Genomic DNA, 20,353 nt, shown 5'->3' with positions numbered 1-20,353 from the left:
GTTCTGCCATTTAATGAGATCATGTCTGATCTTCAAAAAATAATTTAAAACTGAGAAACCAAAGTCAAGCACCAAGGCCCATGGTGCAAAGCACCACCAAGGTTGAAAAGAATTGAAGAGAGGATGAGAAGTAGTGATCAGGTGAGCATCAAAAGCCCATAGATTGTAACTACTTTGTGATGTTATATTGCTACTGTGATTTCACAATGTTAGTTCCCTATACATGTGAGAAATAATTATGTTTTAATTATTACAAGTTCACAAGTATCTCCCAGGCCCTGAAGCTCTTGAGAAACATCTGTCACACAACCATGTTGGAGATAATCATCAGTTCTATTGCATTATCATATCTGAACAAGTCCTGGCTGTTCAATGACAGAGACAGGGACAGGTTTCTTACTGAACAGCTTCACTGAGCCTGACCCAAGGGATATCAAGAAGCACGGAAACCATAAAACTGCACTACAGATATTCTAATGGGCTTTTAATAGTCTTGCAAAGAAATGTTGGATGACCCCCTGTCAGCAAACTGATCTACTGCATTATGATTAAAAACAGAAGGTGCAATAAATTGCCTGGATGATATCAATGTGCACCTGAGTCACAGTGATGATAATTCACTACATTTAATTTCGTAATTTTTAACATTGCTATGCAACGCTTTAAACTCCAGACAGGAAGATATTTAACAAGATAATTATTTAATAGGAATAAGTGCTGCTCAGTTCCATTTAGTGAGACATAGATAACATGTTGCATGGCTCCTTCTAGTTAATATATATATATATATATATATTTATATTTATATATATATATTTATATATATAAATATATATATATATATATAAATATATATATAGGTAGATACATGTTAAAACCAGAACCTTTAATTTAGTTTGATTACAATAAATAATGCAGCCAATTTTCTCAAATACAAAACCATCAGATTAACTTAACCATCCCCTATTCTTCTACCTAGTCTTTCTTTGTGGCACTGATCTTAGTAGCTCGCTTTATGACCTGCGCTTTTGTTTTGAAATATTTTGAGGTAGAAATTTTGGCAGTGCTATAGTACCACTAAGTGCAATGGGGTGGAACCTCCACCAGCCAGTTTCACCTTCCCATGACCCCCATCCCAAATCATTACTATACAGGAGTGGCACATGCCACTCCGAAAGACGGAACCACAGGCACATCAGGCCATAGAATGAAAGTGCTGCCAGAATCTTTGGACAAGATTCCATATGGCATGTCACAAATCAAACAGCAATCAGTCCTTCTGACGTTCCCGGTGGGGCCCACTTGTGGCCCAGAACAGCATTTATTCCTGCTTTCTGCAGGCATCAGTATCACTGGGCCTTATGTGGCATTTCTAATGAGATTCTCGGGAACATCTCCAGACACGCTCCCAGACTGCATTCATGGCATAGGGCGCGGGCAGAAGAAGCACCTGTCAGAATTTCCTGTCAATTGATCCCTGGGGTGGAAACACGGCAAACCATGTTATGCCTCAACATCCAGTCCCTCTACCTCTACGACACTAGAAGGAGTGGAACTTCTGGGCTTTTCCGTATAATGGCCAGTTTTAATTACATCATCAGTCAGTTAGTTACCTGAGATAAATTTTGGAAGCAGAATCCAAATACTTTTAAAAGGGAATTAGTTGCTTATAAAATAGCAATATTAAAGTGTATGGGAAGCAAGCAGGAGAGTGCTGTGTTCAGTTCTGGGCACCGTACCTTAGGAAGGATATATTGACCTTAGAGGGAGTGCAGTGTAGATTTACTAGAATGATACCTGGACTCCAAGGGTTAAGTTATGAGGAGAGATTACACAAACTAGAGTTGTATTCCCTGGAATTTAGAAGATTAAAGTTTTCAAGATATTAAGGGGAACTGATAGGGTAGATAGGGAGTCTAGGACGAGAGGACATAGCCTAAAAATTAGAGCCAGGGTTTCAGAAGTGAAGTTAGGAAACACTTCTACATGCAAAGGGTGGTAGAAGCTTGGAACACTCTTCCGCAAACGGTAGTTGATGCTAGCTCAATTGTTAATTTTAAATCTGAGATTGATAGATCTTTTGTTAACCAAAGGTATTAAGGCATATGGGGCTAAGGCGGATATATGGAGTTAGGTCACAGATCAGCCCTGATCTCACTGAATGGCAGAACAGGCTTGAGGGGCTAAATGGCCTACTCCTGTTTCTATATTCCTATCTCCTATGTTCCTAGAGGAGAAAAGACTAGGTGAATCATACAGAGGAAAACACCACAGCACTAGTCAGCGTGAGTCAGCAACAGAGCAAATTTGATGACCTGTTGCTGTGCTGTAACATTTTCTGATTCTATCCCTCGATCATGAGCCAGTTGTACAATCTGGTTGACCTTCTCAACTTCAAATTATTCTTTGATGTTGCTGAGCTATGTATGTCTCTCTCTTCCCATTTTTCCTGCCAGGACTTCAAACATTAGTTGTTCCTATGATTATGGAATGATAAGTCCACAGTACCTTGTCTTTCTTCGAATTACCGATCATAACATCTCTCTTTTTGACCTGCATTCTGTATCAACCCAAAATGTGTCTAAAGAATACTAATGGCATAACTTCAAAGGCTACTTTCTCTACCTGTGGAATTCTTTCTCAGGCATTGTCAACAGATGGATGTCTGTTTTCCTACTGAGTTTTCACATTCCACTGTATTTTTTTTCCTTTTTGGAGCTCACCAGTCTTTTACCAGTCATTGACCCATCCCCACTCTATTTTGCTCAGTCCTTTTACAAAGGTTCAACAGCCTTTCAGTTCAACAGAGGGTCTCCAGGTGAAATATTAACCCATCTTTTCTGGGATGATACAGCAACGATGTTACATTTCTATAGTACTCAAGCAGAGACTATGGAGTAATTTTCAGTTTGGACACAGGTAGAAAACTGGCAGTTGCAGACTGGCTGCCCATTATACACCCTGCCCACTTTTCCATTTCCATTGAAGCCAACGGAAAAGACTATCAGGGCGGGTTATATAACAGTCAGTTGATCCGCTACTGTCAGTTTTCCGCTTGCTTCAAAGTTGAAAATTATCCCCACTGTGAGTATTTTGCAGAAAAGGTGGACACCAAACAGAAAAGGAAAAGGGGAGAGGGAAAACAGGGGTTAAGGAGGGGAGGTGAAGATATGGTCAGAGAAGGGCATCATAGGGGGCTTTAGAATCTAGAAGGAAGGTGGTGAGGCAGAAAGATTTTGGGAAGGAGTTCGAGAGGACTGGGCGAAGCAGAACACCACAACAATTCTGCAGCAGAGGAATAATTCTCTGACTAAAGATTCATTCATGGCCATTCATTCCACCCTCCCCCATCCACAGGCACTCCTCCCTTTCCTTGTATTGTCACCTCGTGCCTAACAGATTGTACAAACACTAATTGGAATACTATTCTTGGCTCTGTATGCTGTGTCGATTGAAGCAGCCACCTGGTTGTTGGAGTTCCAATTGTTTCTCTGTACTTATGCTGATAACACGTATGACGTATGTATTTAACGCTTTATTATTACAGCTTGACTAATAACAAAAGGCAAAAAAGAGACAATTAGTTAATTTGGGCACATATTATTGAATAATACAATCAATCCCCACAGGTTTAGTGGTGTTTTTGTTTTAATTGCATTGTTTGGATAAAGGGAACAGTTTGTTTGTCACCAAGGTCACCAAGGTGTTCCTATTTGGAGGTTTTATCTTTACCATCCTGATTCAGAACTTTAGCCCGGGCCAACTCCTATGCCAAGAGCTGCTAGTTTTACTGAAACTAAAGGCACTTTTATAATGTGCTATTGGTAGCAAGCTGCAGTACTCCTGCTAATGGCAGTACATTATAATGCAAAGCAGGTGAACTCTGTGCCTCTGATGTTAAAAGGGACTTAACTTTTTATGGGTTGTGATAGTGTGAGAAAATAGTATAGATGAGCATCAGCCGGTCAGGCAGCTCCAGTTAGTTGAATTTCATTATCAAAATAAAGCATCACTGACCTTCCATTGGGGTATTGGTGTCTGGTCGATTTGCGAATACAACATCGACGTACTCGAGCTGCATTCTCTGCAGAGAGGCCTTTAAACCTAAAAGTAGTACACAATGTAAATATGTTCAGTCCTGTCAGTAACAATAAGCATTCAACCAGCAAATGCAAGTTGCTAGTGTGATTTAACTGTCCAGTCACCAATAGGAATCTGCCACTGTCAATACTCAACATGTTCCTCAACGTTCAACAGAGTTACACTTGATACCTGCTCACCGATACCACTGCCGCCAGCACCACCCACTGAAATAATACTTTAAAAGCATTTTTTGAATTCCTGTGGTGTCAGGTGTCCTACTAATACTAAATCAAAAGCAAAATGTTGCAGATGCTGGAAATCTGAAATAAAAACAGAAAATGCTGGAAATACCCAGCAAGTCAGACAGCATCTGTAGAGAAAGAAACAGAGTTAATGTTTCAGGTCAATGACCTTTCATCAGAACTGGAAGAATTAACAGTTTTTAAGAAAGTAGAGAGTACAGAGTATTGGCGGCGGGGGGGTGGGGGGGGGGAAGGCGGGGGGAGGAAAGAACAAAAGGGAAGGTCTCTACTATAAGCCCGTGAATTCCCACAGCTACCTTGATTACACTTCCTCCCACCCCGCTTCTTGTAAGGACTCTATTCCCTTCTCCCAGTTTCTCCATCTCCGTCGCATCTGTTCTGGTGATGCCACCTTCCACACCAGTGCTTCCGATATGTCTTCCCTTTTCCTCAACAAAAGATTCCCCTCCACTGTAGTTGACAGTGCCCTCGACCGTGTCTGTCCCATTTCCCGTACTTCTGCCCTCACCCCTTCCCCTCCTCTCTTCCAGAACCATGGTAAGGTCCCCCTTGTCCTCAGCTTTCATCTCACCAGGTTCCACATTCAACGTATCATCCTCCGTCATTTCCGCCACCTCCAGTGTGATGCCACCACCAAACACATCTTCTTCTCCCCTCCCCTTTCAGCATTCCGAAGGGACCATTCCCTCCACGACACCCTGGTCCACTTTTTCATCACCCCAACAACTGCTCTCCTCCCCACGACACCTTCCCATGCGAGCACAGGAGATGCAACACCTGCCCTTTCACCTCCTCTCTTCCTACCGTCCAGGGCCCCAAACACTCCTTCCAGGTGAATCAGCGATTTACTTGTACTTTCAGTTTAGTATACTGTATTCGATGCTCACGATGTGGTCTCCTCTACATTGGGGAGATCAAACGCAGATTGGGTGATCGCTTTGCTGAACACCTCCGCTCAGTCTGCAAGTGTGACCCTGACCTGCTGGTCACTTGCCATTTTAATTTCCCTTCCCACTCCCACTCTGACCTCTCTGTCCTCGGCCTCCTACGCTGTTCCAATGAAGCTCAATGGAAGCTCTAGGAACAGCACCTCATCTTTCGTTTAGGCACTTTACAACCTTCTGGACTCAACATTGATTTCAATAACTTCAGATCATAACCACTGCTCCCATTTTTTCAGACAGCAGCTGCTGGTAATGGTTCTGCTGTTGCCATTTACAGCTCCTCTAGACCCGTCTTTTGTTTCTTATCCCATTACCACCCTCCTTACCTTGCAACATCATCCCTTTTGTCATTTAATCACTCCTACCCTCCACCGCATCATAGACCGTCCCTTTTGTTCTTTCCTCCCCTCCCTCCCGCCTTACCTTTTGCCTGGCTCTGCACATGCTTAAAAACTGTTAAATCTTCAACTTCTTCCAGTTCTGACAAAAGGTCATCAACCTGAAACGTTAACTCTGTTGCTTTCTCCACAGATGCTGCCTGACTTGCTGAGTATTTCCAGCATTTTCTGTTTTTAGTCCTACTCTTTGAGATGAATGAACAGATTATATTTAATAAAGACAAGGGATGATATTGGGTGAGACAACAGAAACCATGTTGGACTTATGATGTGAGGAAATGGTGAAGGAAACAAGTTAAATAAAAGATACAATAAAGCATTTATCAACATGACAGGGACAAAGGATGAAGTTACAGCCAGGAGATAAATGCAGTTCAGTTCATTTTACCCCTCAGATTTCCCTCCGGCTACAGGCTGAGTAGTTTCATACAGAAAGTAGTTTTCCATGAATGGTACTGTAGAGAGGATCTTTTCATTCAATAATTAAGATCTGGGGCTACTCATAACATAGTATGGAGCCAGTTTCATAGTTACGTTGCAGCTGTGAGTGTTTGAATTGCCTGTAACTTAGCCCTGACTAGTACTGATAGGGCTATTCTGACAGTTTGTAGCCAGACCTCTGAAAACAGTTGAACATCTCACTGTGCTAGGATCCTCCGTTTTAGAGAGAGATGGGGAATGACTATAGTATTGTTGGCTCATCCCAGTGTAAGTATGATCCTTGCTGGCTAAATTACAGACCACCACTGACTGACTTATCCTGACTGAAGCAAGCTGTGTGGTACAGGGCAATGAAAAAGTTAAACATCTAAGTTTCTATATTCATATTTCTTCTTTACAGGTATTCTGCACAAAGTCTGAATATACCAGCCCACACGACAGAAAAAAGTGTCAAGAATACATTTCACTCTAACAGTCCATGAGGGCGGAACGGTGATACAGATACAAGACCATCACATAACCACACTGATCATTATCTCTTAAAAGTCCCTATTACATTATTTATACCTCCTTTTCAATAAACAGTATAATTCCAACCTCGCAGCTAAGTAGAATTTGTGATAGTAAATTAATATTTAATACTGTGGAATAAACAGCTTCACAGGATCAAAGCCAAATTGTCAAAGGTAAGGGTGCAGAGTTAGTGAAAGATGCCCTATCAAATATCGTAATGTATACCTTCAATAATATGTTTTCGAGAAAGGCCTCTTTCAGTCTCGGCCCTGTGGATGACATCAAAGACACATTAGTACATTATACTTTCCTACAGGACACACACAATAAATAAGAAATCGTCTTGACACTTCCACTGAAGATTTTGATGAAGTTTATCTCATCCTTCAGAGATTAAGAGCTTTATCCCCAAAGGAAAGTTGTTTACCTACAAGAAACTGAAGTCAGAGTGTAGAAGAAATTCTATTTGCTATATGGCTGTTCAGATTGAGAGAGTTCGATTTTTTTATTGTTGGTTGTTTCTGAATGTAAATCCTGTGCACATAAATATGGGCCCATCGTAGGAAGGAAAGACACAGATAACTGATATTAACCCAATTACAGATCATAGCTATGTTTGAAATTCAAATTCTATTCCATTCCAATATAAGACAGTACAAACCACATATGCATTTAAACACTTGTTCATGAGTTTCTGAACTTGGTAAATGAAGGAGTGCAGCACCTGACACAAGGTCAGAAATGCAAGGGTGGCCTGTCTCTCAGATTTATCTCCCTCAAAACAGGGGAGTTTAGTCAGTTTCCAGAAGGCTACAGATGGAGCACCACACAGAAGGGAGGTGGCACTGACCAGCTCTGCCCATTCGGATTGGACTTCCTGCCAGCTGATCACAGGTTGGCTGCTGTGTATTTTCAGCATTTTCTGTTTATGATCACAGACTGCCATTAATGGCGAGCTGACTTCCCTGATCATATTAAGCTCCTGCAAGAAGGAGAACGTAGAGCAACATTCAGTCTGAAAAGGGAAGAAAACAAGTTTTAAAAGACTTCATGAATAATGAAGACATTTTCAAACACATAATCAAATTTAAATGAAGCTGTTAGACAGCAGTTGAACTTTTCATATACTTTTTGAAACTGTCACATTATATTAGGTGTATTTTTTCTGAATTAACGTGATGTATCACCTACAGGGAACATTTCTTCTGTGTTCAGAGGTTGTCAGAGTTATTTGAAAAGATACAAAAACAAATCCAGTCTATTTCAGAAATTGTTGCTTTGCTTTAAAAGTTTAGCTGAGATAAGGTTTACAGGGCTGAAATATCCCGGGATGCGATCCCAGTGGTTACACGAGATCGCGCCTGTTGGTGCCCTCCAGTACTTGCCCTGCCGGAGTTTGTGGGGTCATAGGGAGGGCACGAATTAGCATGGGACATGTGGGCGCAAACGTAACTCCTGGCACATCACTGGCACCCACCTTTCCCCTGAGACCAGAAACTCCACTCACCCCCATCCGCAATGCAGTTGGGGGGTTTGCCCAGGTTCCCCCCCACCACCCCTGGCCCTGAGCTAGGGGGCCAATCTGAAATCAAAACTTATTTAAAGAGTTCTTTGGAAATCTACTTTGCTTGCTTGGCCTGGCCCCCATCGGTGGAGCCCATATCCACCCTTGACTGGAGTGCCTTACCTCGCTCAGTGTTCTGGCCTCCACTGTTATACTGGGTCCTGTATAAGCCTATGGAGGAGGAACTCCCAGCATAGGGAGAGTCCACCCCTGACTCCACCCCTTTGTCTTCATTTGCCTTGTAAGAGGCAGACAGAGGTTCTGATCCTTATAGGAGAACTAGGATCCTCCTAGAAATGGCGGAGAGCTGACACAATTAGGGTTATGGAGGATGAACGGTGATATCCCCAAGGAATTTCAGGGTCTACATCTCTGAGCCATACAGACCATGAAAATACCAGGTCTGCTCCCTGGTATGTGCTGACTTATCTGATGTCAGTAGAGAAAGTGATTGGATTATACAATTAGCCTCAGGGAAGGGAATATCAGCTCGGGTTCTGTTCTGATCACCATACAGTGACCCCCCCCTCCGATAGAAGTACACTTGTGGATGCTGAATGAGGTGGAAGAGAGGACAGGCTCACTTGTCATGTACTTCAGAATGGGATCTCCCTCTTGCACACAATATCTAGGTTCTCTTGGAAGAGATACTGCACGGTGATTGTTGCCTGTGGAACTCCTCCCCAGTGAGAAGGAGGCAATGGAAGAATACTGAAGAGTTACTTTTTTTTTTACATTGAAGGAGGTGGGGTATGCCAACATTAAGGTGCCTTTTCTCTCTTCATTGTTGACATAGTTCTAGCATCTATTTTTTATTTCAGTTTGCTGCTTTTCCATTTTAGCTGAAGGAAAGCTCGTACAGGAAATTTATTACAGGTCACACAACCTTCCAAATGTTGCCCCCACCACATCCCTATTGGTGCTGCATTTCTGGGGGTGTCTGAGAGGTTGCTCCCCTGGAAACATTTGAATTTAACAATAAAAATGTTGCATCCTGGTTAATTGTAAATACTTCTAACAATTAAAAGATTTTTAATCTAAACAATTATAGGACAATAATGGACATATGGAATCATCCATATTCAACAGACCATCACTTCCTAATACCACACAGTCAATCTCTCTTCTTCATAGAGGCACTCCTTTCCCCTCATACAGGCATTATCTCCCTGTAACCCCCTACCCCTAGTACCCAGAGGCATTCTCCCTCTCCAAGTGCATTGGTTTAGAGATACTCTCTCCCTCCAACCCCATAGTTCACAGAGACATTCCCCCTCCATCACCCCCAGTTCACAGAGATATTGGGCTCGATTTCCTTAAACTGGGCGAATTAGCAGCAGGTGCGACTTCCCATTACAGCTCATGGGAAGACACGAGTGCATATGAGAGATGGGGAAGTAGAAAGTGAACTGCCTGGAAGACAGCTCTTGCCCCATCCTCACCAACACCGTCATGGGATCTTATGTACTCCAGCATAAGCCCAAATAATCAGGAGCAAGTAGTTTGCGAGTCAGAGGGCTTTTCACAAAGTGAAGCACTGAGCTCTAGTGAGCAGAAGGACTTGGAAGCGGAAGAGGGTGAGCAAGCCGTTCCTCCAGAGGGTTAAGAAATCCATCATTAGCTGAGGAGCCAGTCTTCAAACAATCAATGATCAGGGAGCATCAATCTCATACACAGTCAGTGGAGATGGCTTCCATGAAAATGGTTGAGATGATGGGGAAGCGGGAGGAATCCATTACATGCATCTGCAACACGATGCAGGAATTTGCCATTCCGTGCATAACACCCTGGAGAGAGGGACAGGCCAGGAGTTATCTGCAGCGACAAGTTGACATGAGGAGGTACTAAGGACATTGATAGCTGCAACTCCGGAAACTATCATTACTTCAATAGGAGGGTCAGCCTTAAGATGACAATTTTACAGGGCTTCCAGAACTTAATTGGACTATTCAGTCTTTTCTCACACAGTATATCTGAACCTGTGCCCAGCACTAGAAGACTACAAGGATTGGTAACTGATATCACTGTCTCTTATGAAAGTGACAATGAGCTGACTTCCTTATGGCTGACTTCAATGCCAGCATGTGAGGGAGATTCGGACCTGGATCCAGCCCCCTTTGACCTAGCAAGGGAAAGACGATCGGAAGGCAGGGACAGCAGTTTGACTGTTGAGAATCACCTTTAACTCTCAAAGGCTCCAGGAGAACCATACCAACCGTCCACCTCTCAACCTTGTATTAGTCAGGGAGCATGTCATAGAAGAAGGAGAATAGGAGCTTGAGTAAGTAAGTTAGCACGGACAAGAGGTAGTCGCAGTGGTAAGATGTAGTTGTCATTCGAGAGTTTGAAATTGTTGGCTTCATTTGGAAAAGGCTGTTAAAGAAAGTAAAAAATTGCAGGACTTCAGTTATGTGGAGACAGTGGAGAAGCTGGGGTTGTTCTCCTTACAGCAGAGAAGGTTAAGGGGAGATTTGATAGATGTGTTCAAAATCTTGAATGGTTTTGATAGAGTAAATAAGGAGAAAGTGTTTTCAGTGGCAGACGGGTCAGTAACCAGAGGACACGGATTTAAGGTGAATGGCAAAAGAACCAAAGGCGACATGAGGAAACATTTTTTTACGCAGCGAGTTGTAATGATCTGTAATGCACTGCCTGAAGGGGTGGTAGAAGCAGATTCAATAATAACTTTCAAAAGGGAATTGGATAAATACTTGAAAGGAAAAAATTTAAAGGGCTATGGGAAAAGAGCAGGGGAGTGGGACTAATTGGATAGTTCTTTCGAAGAGCCAGCACAGGCATGATGGGCCTAATGGCCTCCTTCTGTGCTGTAACATACTATGATAGACCACATAGGGTGTTGAGATCAGCTGAGATCAGAAAACTCAGTACAGATCATGGATTGAATGAGGAAACTTCTTGTTCAGTATGGCTCAGCCACTCACTAATAAGCTTGCTGAGCCATTAAGGGAGTCCCTGAGTTGAATAGTTAATAATTGCTGTTGACTCTAATAAAATCAATTCACTACAGCAAAATTAATTACATTTAGCTTCTGAATTTGTATAAAAATAAATCTAAGGCAAAGAAAGAGAGAGACAGGCAATTATAATGCGCACTCACTTTCCTCCCCAGTACAGCTTAGTTGTTATCACCAGGCTTGATCGTCTGAAAGAGAAACGCAAGAGTATCTTAATCATGTGCACAACAAAATGTTTTTTCCACTTACATTGATTGCTGATAGGATTGTTATAAATTCGGGTCTGCCATAAATATCTTATCAGGTTCAATGGTATCAGTCACACTCATAAGCAGTCTGAGAGTTTTACTTTTATGGGTTTTGACTCACACAGCCCTATATCTACATGTATGTGAGCCTAACGCACAGGCACAACAGTAGTATTCCCTCATGAATAAAATGGATGTTTGTGTCTCTTGCACACGTGCTTCTTCAATCTCTCTGAAGGCAGACCAAGCAAACACTTGGTGAGATGAGGCTCGACATGAATCGATGAGCTGCTTTATTTTCAGTAAAGTGAATGGACAGAACAACAGTTAGTCAGAATCACTAAATTCAATCATTACAACTTAGCTTCATGTGACAATACAAAATAAAGAACAAGTCACACTTCCCCACAACAGTGGATCATATTACTTAACTTACAAGATGGCTTCTAAATGTCCCACATCATTTCTAGCTTCTTAGTCTCAGCCTCTGCTGGGCTTGTCTGTCTCATAGCTTTCTATTTTAAAAGCCTGACTAACTGCCTGTGTCCCTGTGCCTTATCTCTCTATGTTCATGATCAAAAGGGATCAAAAACTCTCCAACACACTAAGGTACTTTTTGATACCCAAGACGGTCTAATACATTGTTTATTATTGACGGTCAATGGGGAAATAACATCAATGTTAGCTCATGAGTATCATAACTACTTTTTGTTTCAGAACCTTTTTTTAAAATTGCATGAATACACTGGTCGGATTTTCATCTGGCCCATTTTCGTTACGGATCACTAGGAATTGGTCCTCGGGCCTCATCTATATATTCGGAGCGAATTCGCGCTTCGTCAGCAGCTTACCCCACAAGAAAAATCAATTTCGGGATGCCTGCTTCCAGGAGGGGGGTTGGAGTGGAGAGGGCCGGGGGTGGGAGGGGGGGCGGTGGTGGCTGCTGATCGCCAGGACTGTGGAGTCGGGGGGAGCACTCCTGTTCCTCCTGGCTCCACAGAAAGGTTTTATTTTTAAAAACAATCCTATCTATAGTTGGTGGCCATAGGGGCCTCTGAAATCGGTAACAAATTTTACACAGGGGTCTTTCAACAGGCATTAGGCCCCTAATTAACATTTTCAAGAGGCCTAGCACCTGTTTTAGGTGGCCGCCCTGGACTCACTGCTAAATTAGTATGCTCTTTGCACCCATTTTACGCCCGAAAAACGTGTGCAACATTTACCAATTTCTACCCCCACTATGTTTTTAAAAATCCAACATTAAAAGTAACTTTTTCAAATTCCTTTCTGTGGAAAAAGTCAAAAAATCCTGAAACAAGACAAGGATTGTGAGAAAATAATTACTTCCATATAGATCATTTCAGAAAGTTAAGCATTTATTTGGAAAATGTAAGTGATTTTACAGCTATTGAACAAAGTATAATGTCCTTATGTAAAAAAACATAAAGTTGATGATGTGACAGCTCCTTTCAGATTGAGAAAGATGATATGAGTCATGAGTAACCAATATTCCAAATAAAGTGTCCAGCTGCTTTCTACAATAAATAGAACAATAATTTCAAATATCATTAATATATGTACCCAATATGTGCACTATGTTTTTTTTATTTGTTGTTTTGTAAAAAGTATCTTCTTATCATAAAAGGCCAACATAAAGCAGCACAGAAATAAACAAGCTCACCAGCTTTTATGAGCCATTTCTGAAGGGATTCGCAAAATTTCACATGTTCCCCCCACCCCGAAGATTTATTGGAGTTATTAAAGAAACCCTGGTGTGACTGTTTTAAAAAATCCAAGGTCTCTCAAAATGGCTGCAGTCAGACACATGGCCGAGGACCGGAAGATTTGAAATTGCATTCTCAACAACTTGGCAGGTTTCGTGTCTAGACAGGTTTCTTTAAACAATGCAGCTGCATTCTAGCCCTGAGGCAAGCTATCAACATGGCCGGCCAACACATCAAAATTCGAGCAGGAAGTGATCGCAGGACAAAAGGTGAACCATCAAGGTACATTCGGAACAATGGTAAAGCAGTTAGCATACAGATCGATACAGGAAACGGCCATAATGTAAATGGGCCAGAGATGGGGTCCTTTGTCTTACGTTTCGTGCTTAAATCAAACAATGAAGCAAGCTGATAAGGTATGAAAAAACCTGTTACCAAGAGGGTATAACTGAAGCTGCCCAGTATATTTCTGGCTAGTAGTAGCTGCTCTCTTCGCCTCTTGGCCCTGTCCTGTCTGTCTGCTAGCAACTAAGAAGGAAGGCCATTCAGTAAACCTCGCAACCACATGTCGACGGCAACAGCAGGCACAGGGGCCAGGCCTTTTCATCTGTTTTCACTGGTGAGCATTAATTTTCTGGCCGCCACAAGACAACCTAGCATAAGTGTACGGTTGGGGGTTAAGGGATATTGCTAAACTTGTGATTTTAGAATTTTCCCTCGATGTGTCCGTTTTCTTTCAACCCGATAAGTGTAAGACTGTATTACATCCATAGCGATTTCTTTTTATCTTCTGTATTATACTGTTTACCTTGTAGTTTTAGTTTTCTTATTAATAAACATTGGTTTTCCTTGTACCAATCCACTGGTCTGTTTGTCTGTCTTTGTTACCACTCGATAAGTCCTCAGCTCAGAATCAGGAAGGGGTAAGCGATTCGCAACCGCACTGTGGGCAGGGCAGCTCAGGAAAAACATAACTGGCTGACCTATTATAAGCCCGAGAAACAGTAAAAAAAGAAACCCCTTACATTTCCCACTATCAACACCTACACCTCAAAATATAAATGAACTGGGGTCAATTTTCAACTGCTGGTTGCCCACTTCTCATATGTAAAATGGGGAGCTAGCAGTTGAAAATCGGGGTGAGTGAGCACCTCGGCCACCCGAATGATGCCCAAGGCCCGCCTGATGCAATCTTCGAGTATAAAGCTACTTATTTATGCAAATCGGGGTCCGTTGGCAGTTGTCGGACCCCGTTTGCAACCTTCAGGTACAAATGGGTAGAGTGGGCGCCATGCATGCTCCACTCATTTGTACCGGGTGGGGTATCAACATCAATGGACACAGAAAATATCCTTTCAGAGCTTTACTTATCACTGTCTCCCTGACAAAGCTTTGCTTTCTACTGCTAAGCCAATGTTTTATCCAGCTTGCTTATTTGCCATTAACTATTTTCCTTTATCCTACCTTTATCTTTCTTTTGAAGCTTAAAATTCAGAATTTTATCAAATGTCTTTTGAAAACCAAGTACATTACACCCACTCAGTGTCTGCTGTGTGCCTTCCCCTGGTGGCACTGCCAAAAAAAAAGGGATCTTGTTGTGCAGGAAGTTATGAGCAGGAATCCAAGTTTCACCTCTCCATGGTGTGGTGCACTAGAATATTGAGTGCGGTGCCACCTCCTCAGGCCATCTGCTTAACAAACAAACACTAACATATTTATATGCAGACATACACCTCATGAGTTACGAATGAACCTCCATTACGTGAGACTCAGTAAAAAGTCAATCCAGTTACCATTCTGTTTCATGGAATATCAAGAAATAAACCCAAGCTATACAGTAATGAATTAACACATGAACTATGGGGTCAATTTTAACTCCCAGCAGGTTTCCGACAGGAAACCACAGGAGTCTGTTAATTTCCGGCCCACCCGCGGCAGAATGAGACCACGACGATTTCACCGCCAGGTCTCATTAACATGCCACCAGCTGACCTTTTGCCCAGAATGGGTGGGAAGTAGTTACCGGCCCGTGGAAAATCGGGCAGCTCAGGTAAGTGTGGAGTCAGGGGTTCTCGGGGCATCTCGGAGCGGGGATGGGGAGAATTACAGGGCAGGGAGGCCTAAACTTTCTTTGTGAAGCTGAGAGGAGCACTTCTCCATAAAGGAAAGTAAAAAACTTATCTTGAATGACCTTTTCTGCTTCCGATCCTCTTCTGACAGACAGGGAATGGCTTCCCCGCTCAGGCCAGAGTTAAAATTGCAGTCAGGACCCGATGACGCAGTGGACCCCGATCTGCATAATTAAAGAAATATCCCACCAGCTTTGAGAGGGTGGATTAGCTGCCTATCCAGAAATGCCAGTAAAAATCGGCAACAGCCAGTTTTATCTTCTTACATGCCTGGCTTCTGGAAACCAGGCGGGCAGGGTTAAAATACCTCTCTCTTTGTTTCAAAATTTACAATTTATTTAAATACATGGGTAATTCTATATTAGGTTGTTTAGTGTTTCTTCTTGTTTTAATGGAATTGACTTAAAATTACTGTTATCTTAAGATTGTGCTTAAAGAAATATGTCAACATCCCAGCTGTAGTGCTGAAGACTTGTGCTCCAGAACTAGCTGCGCCTCTAGCCAAGCTGTTCCAGTACAGCTACAACACTGGCATCTACCCAACAATGTGGAAAATTGCCCAGGTATATCCTGTCTACAAAAAGCAGGACAAATCCAATCCAGCCAATTACCGCCCCATCAGTCTACTCTCAATCATCAGCAAAGTGATGGAAGGTGTCGTCGACAGTGCTATCAAGCGGCACTTACTCACCAATAACCTGCTCACCAATGCTCAGTTTGGGTTCCGCCATGACCACTCGGCTCCAGACCTCATTACAGCCTTGGTCCAAACATGGACAAAAGAGCTGAATTCCAGAGGTGAGGTGAGAGTGACTGCCCTTGACATCAAGGCAGCATTTGACCGAGTGTGGCACCAAGGAGCCCTAGTAAAATTGAAGTCAATGGGAATCAGGGGGAAAACTCCCCAGTGGCTGGAGTCATACCTAGCACAAAGGAAGATGGTAGTGGTTGTTGGAGGCCAATAATCTCAGCCCCAGGACACTGCTGCAGGAGTTCCTCAGGGTAGCGTCCTAGGCCCAACCATCTTCAGCTGATTTATCAATGACCTTCCCTCCATCATAAGGTCAGAAATGTGGATGTTCGCTGATGATTGCACAGTGTTCAGTTCCATTCGCAATCCCTCAGATAATGAAGCAGTCCGTGCCCGCATGCAGCAAGACCTGGACAACATCCAGGCTTGGGCTGATAAGTGGCAAGAAACATTTGTGCCAGACACGTGCCAGGCAATGACCATCTCCAACAAGAGAGAGTCTAACCACCTCCCCTTGACATTCAACGGCATTACCATCGCTGAATCCCCCACCATCAACATCCTGGGGGTCACCATTGACCAGAAGCTTAACTGGACCAGCCATATAAATACTGTGGCTACAAGAGCAGGTCAGAGGCTGGGTATTCTGCGGCAGGTGACTCACCTCCTGACTCCCCAAAGCCGTTCCACCATCTACAAGGCACAAGTCAGGAGTGTGATGGAATACTCTCCACTTGCTTGGATGAGTGCAGCTCCAACAACACTCAAGAAGCTCGACACCATCCAAGATAAAGCAGCCCACTTGATTGGCACTCCATCCACCACCCTAAACATTCAGTCCCTCCACCACCGACACACGGTGGCTGCAGTGTGTACCATCCACAGGATGCACTGCAGCAACTCGCCAAGGCTTCTTCGACAGCACCTCCCAAACCCGCGACCTCTACCATCTAGAAGGACAAGAGCAGCAGGCACATGGGAACAACACCACCTGCACGTTCCCTTCCAAGTCACACACCATCCTGACTTGGAAATATATCGCCGTTTCTTCATCGTCGCTGGGTCAAAATCCTGGAACTCCCTTCCTAACAGCACTGTGGGAGAAACGTCTCTACACGGACTGCAGCGGTTCAAGAAGGCGGCTCACCACCACCTTCTCAAGGGCAATTAGGGATGGGCAATAAATGCCGGCCTCGCCAGCGACGTCCACATCCCATGAACGAATTTTTAAAAATGTTTACTATTCCAAAAAATTTGAAAAAACATCAAATAGTGACATATGCTTTTTGCTTCTTACTATAATTAAAAGTAATTGGTTATAAAGACTGCCACAGCCCCTTTCATAGTTTGGTTAATTAATATACATGAAAAGCATTGGTTAAGAGGTTCACTTAATTACAATGGCAAATGGAAAGAAGTAAATTAATCAAATAAAACCATGACACAGCACTTGCCTTAAGCCAAATGGTAAACCTGTATATTAATGTGGAAATAGAGGCACTTGTTATCTCTTCCAAAGCTGAAACCTGTGATTTGATGTCCTAGCAGCAGCTGGCTGAGAACCAAAGACATTCACCCTACAGCATGGATTGCATTACAGCGCTCAGAAAGACAGGACCACAGCAGTTAATCAATGCACCAGTGAACACTTAAGTCCACAACGCAAATAACTTGTAAAAGGAAAGTAAGGTTGTTTGAACTGCAGCTAGCAACTAACACTCTTTGGTATACCGATAATTCTCATTCATTCTAATAAACTGAAACTAATAACTGAATTCCAAAAAATGAATACAGAAAAAACATATGGCTGGCCTCGACGCCTCCATCCTTGGTAAATTGCATCTCATTCAAAACTCTGCTGCCTGTATTCCATCCTACTCACCCATCATTTCAGTCCACACTGACGTGCATCGGCTCCTGGTCCTCCAGTGCCTCAAATTCAAAATTCCTATCACAATGTTTAAATCCTTCCATGACCCTTCCTCTCCCTAATCCTCTATAACTTTCTCCAGTCCCACAAACCTTCTCTGAACTCTCCATTCCTCTGACTCTGGCCTTTCGTGCATTCATCCCGCCCGCCTTCACTCCACCATTCCTGGCCCTGCCCTCAGCCGCCTAGGCCCTATGCTCCTCCCTAAACCCCTCTGCCTCACCAGATCCCTCTTATTCTTTATGGCCCTCCTTCTTTGACCAAGCTTTTGGTCACTCCTTCTAATATCTGCTTCTTTGGTTTGGTCTCCATTTATTCCTTATGCCTCTGTAATGCACCTTGGTGTCTTTTTCTACATTAAGGATGCTATATAAATGCAAGTAGTTTTTGTTATTGACTTGTAGTGCGGAGTTTTTCTTGTACAGTTTTTTATGCAGGTTAGTGATGCTGTGGGTTGGTGTGTCCCTGGAGATTCAGTGACTGCTCAATGTCATGGGGAGGAGGGAGGCTTCAAATGGAATTAAAAATATTTCCTACAGGAAACATCCTTCTGACTCCTGCTTGGTGGCTTGCAAAATGGAATCATTAGTAAATGAATCTCACCATGTCACAAATCATGGCTCAGAACATGCATCCTAACCCTCCCTAGCACAGCTCATTGGAATAACTTAATGAGTTTGGCCATCACGACATTTCTTTTCATGTTAAAATATTATACAAGCCTTATAAACTGAATACTTCATTATTACGGATACATTCTGAATTTTATTCTGCTCAGGAGGCACAAGTTACTCACAAATTATTAGTTTACTCATTCGTGGAAATAAAAATCATGACCCACCAACAGTAGCAATGAATGAACTGCCCTCTGTTCATACGACAAACAGCAGGGTGAACACAAAAAGACAAGGATTCTTTCTAGAGTTGAAAAGACATGTCAAAATGACATAGGAACATTTGGTATGTATATTAAGCACTTCTGATACGTGAGGTTCACAAATATCAAGGGTTAGAGGAGGAAAAGAGAGACTGAACAAATTAAAGTAAATCCATAGCACCCCTTCATTTGCATAGATCTGTCTAGTCTTATGTTTACCAACTTAATGTTTAACATTCTGTCAGTACTCAGCAGACTAGAGATGAAATCAAGTGAGCACTGCTAAAATTAGGAGAATTTGGATGACAGCTCAGTTCTTTTAGCATTAGCTGATAGTTAGTTCTGCATAACAGCCAAACAACCCAACAACCCAACTGTCAATAAAAATAAATGGTAAATGCCAGAAGCTATTCATCACCTGGAGCAAATCGAGAGAGTAAATACGCCATGAAAGAAATTCAATTTATTTCTCAATTTTACATATTCATACTGGATTCCTGGGACCTACTGCAGCATCTCTAAGACGTGCTTTTTTAATGGAGAAAATGGAATGTTCAGTGAGTAAAATGTTCCGAGGTTCTGCACCATTGGTGAGGCCTTGCATGCAGTGGGTGACTGATTAGAAAATTAGAGGTGCAGGGCTTGCAAATTTACTGCTATTGAAATGAGTGAGTTGGAAGCAAGATGTGACATGTTGTTTTTCCTTTCACTTCAGTCAAAGAGTCCTCACATCAGAGATTTGAAGGAAAATGAACTGGAACTGAAGTGTATTTGTAGGAGCAGGAATGCTGCATCCACATTCTGAGGCTCATTTCTGTACATTGGGCATTTCAGAAAACCTCACTGGCATAAATAAAAGAGATGAATCATTGTCTTCGGAATTGTTACTGTCAGTTCCTTCTTTCACCGGAAAGGTTACTTTGACAGTAACCCGTTTTTTGTTATAATTATGGCAAACTCACTGGCCTGGAAATTCCTGGGTCCCAAAGGTGTAAGTGTGGCAGGGTAGGACTTAGCCTACTGAAATCAGAAGAGACTGACCCTGTCAGAAACTACCAGGGACAGCTAACTTTAATTTATGCTGGCAGGCCAAGGGCATGAGTCCCTCTTAGCAGGAAGCCAGATACACCAGGTTAGAGAATTCAGGATGGCAGCAGAGCATGGGTGCAACTTCTGCATTGAGAGGGCTGCAAGCAGTTTAAGGGCTGAGGAGGCTCTCAGAGGAGGGGAGTGAAATGCCTGCTGCAACAGAAGGGAAAAGGCAAACATCTAACATCTCAGAGCTTGATACAGAAGTGCCGCTGTCCCAAATTAGAGGACGGAGGGATGCCATTGTTGGGAAGAAACCATTGCATTCAGTAGCACAGGCCATGTGGAAGGAGGTTGCTGTGGCTGTGAGTGAGACTTCCGTAACCCCAAGGACACCCTTGCAATGGTGAAAGAGGTTCGATAAACTCACTAGGTCAGCAAAGATAAGTGTTTCAGATGAATATCAGGACAGCTGACTGAATCA

At 42.8% G+C, this 20,353-nt stretch overlaps 1 protein-coding gene across 1 annotated transcript in view; it reads right to left on the bottom strand.

Moving 5' to 3' along the window:
* kcnab1a (potassium voltage-gated channel subfamily A regulatory beta subunit 1a) overlaps positions 1 to 20,353 on the bottom strand; it is a 97,171-nt gene that overhangs the window by 49,336 nt on the left and 27,482 nt on the right. Inside the window, exons 5-7 of the mRNA XM_067995346.1 lie at positions 11,325 to 11,369; positions 6,868 to 6,911; positions 4,018 to 4,104 (exon numbers count right to left, since the gene is read on the bottom strand). Of these exons, the coding sequence (XP_067851447.1) occupies positions 4,018 to 4,104; positions 6,868 to 6,911; positions 11,325 to 11,369 (176 nt within the window). The remainder of the gene's footprint in view (positions 1 to 4,017; positions 4,105 to 6,867; positions 6,912 to 11,324; positions 11,370 to 20,353) is intronic.

This window comes from Heptranchias perlo, chromosome 13 (assembly GCF_035084215.1).
Source record: "Heptranchias perlo isolate sHepPer1 chromosome 13, sHepPer1.hap1, whole genome shotgun sequence".
NCBI lineage: Eukaryota > Metazoa > Chordata > Chondrichthyes > Hexanchiformes > Hexanchidae > Heptranchias > Heptranchias perlo.
This window is presented reverse-complemented; position numbering and strand designations above follow the sequence as displayed.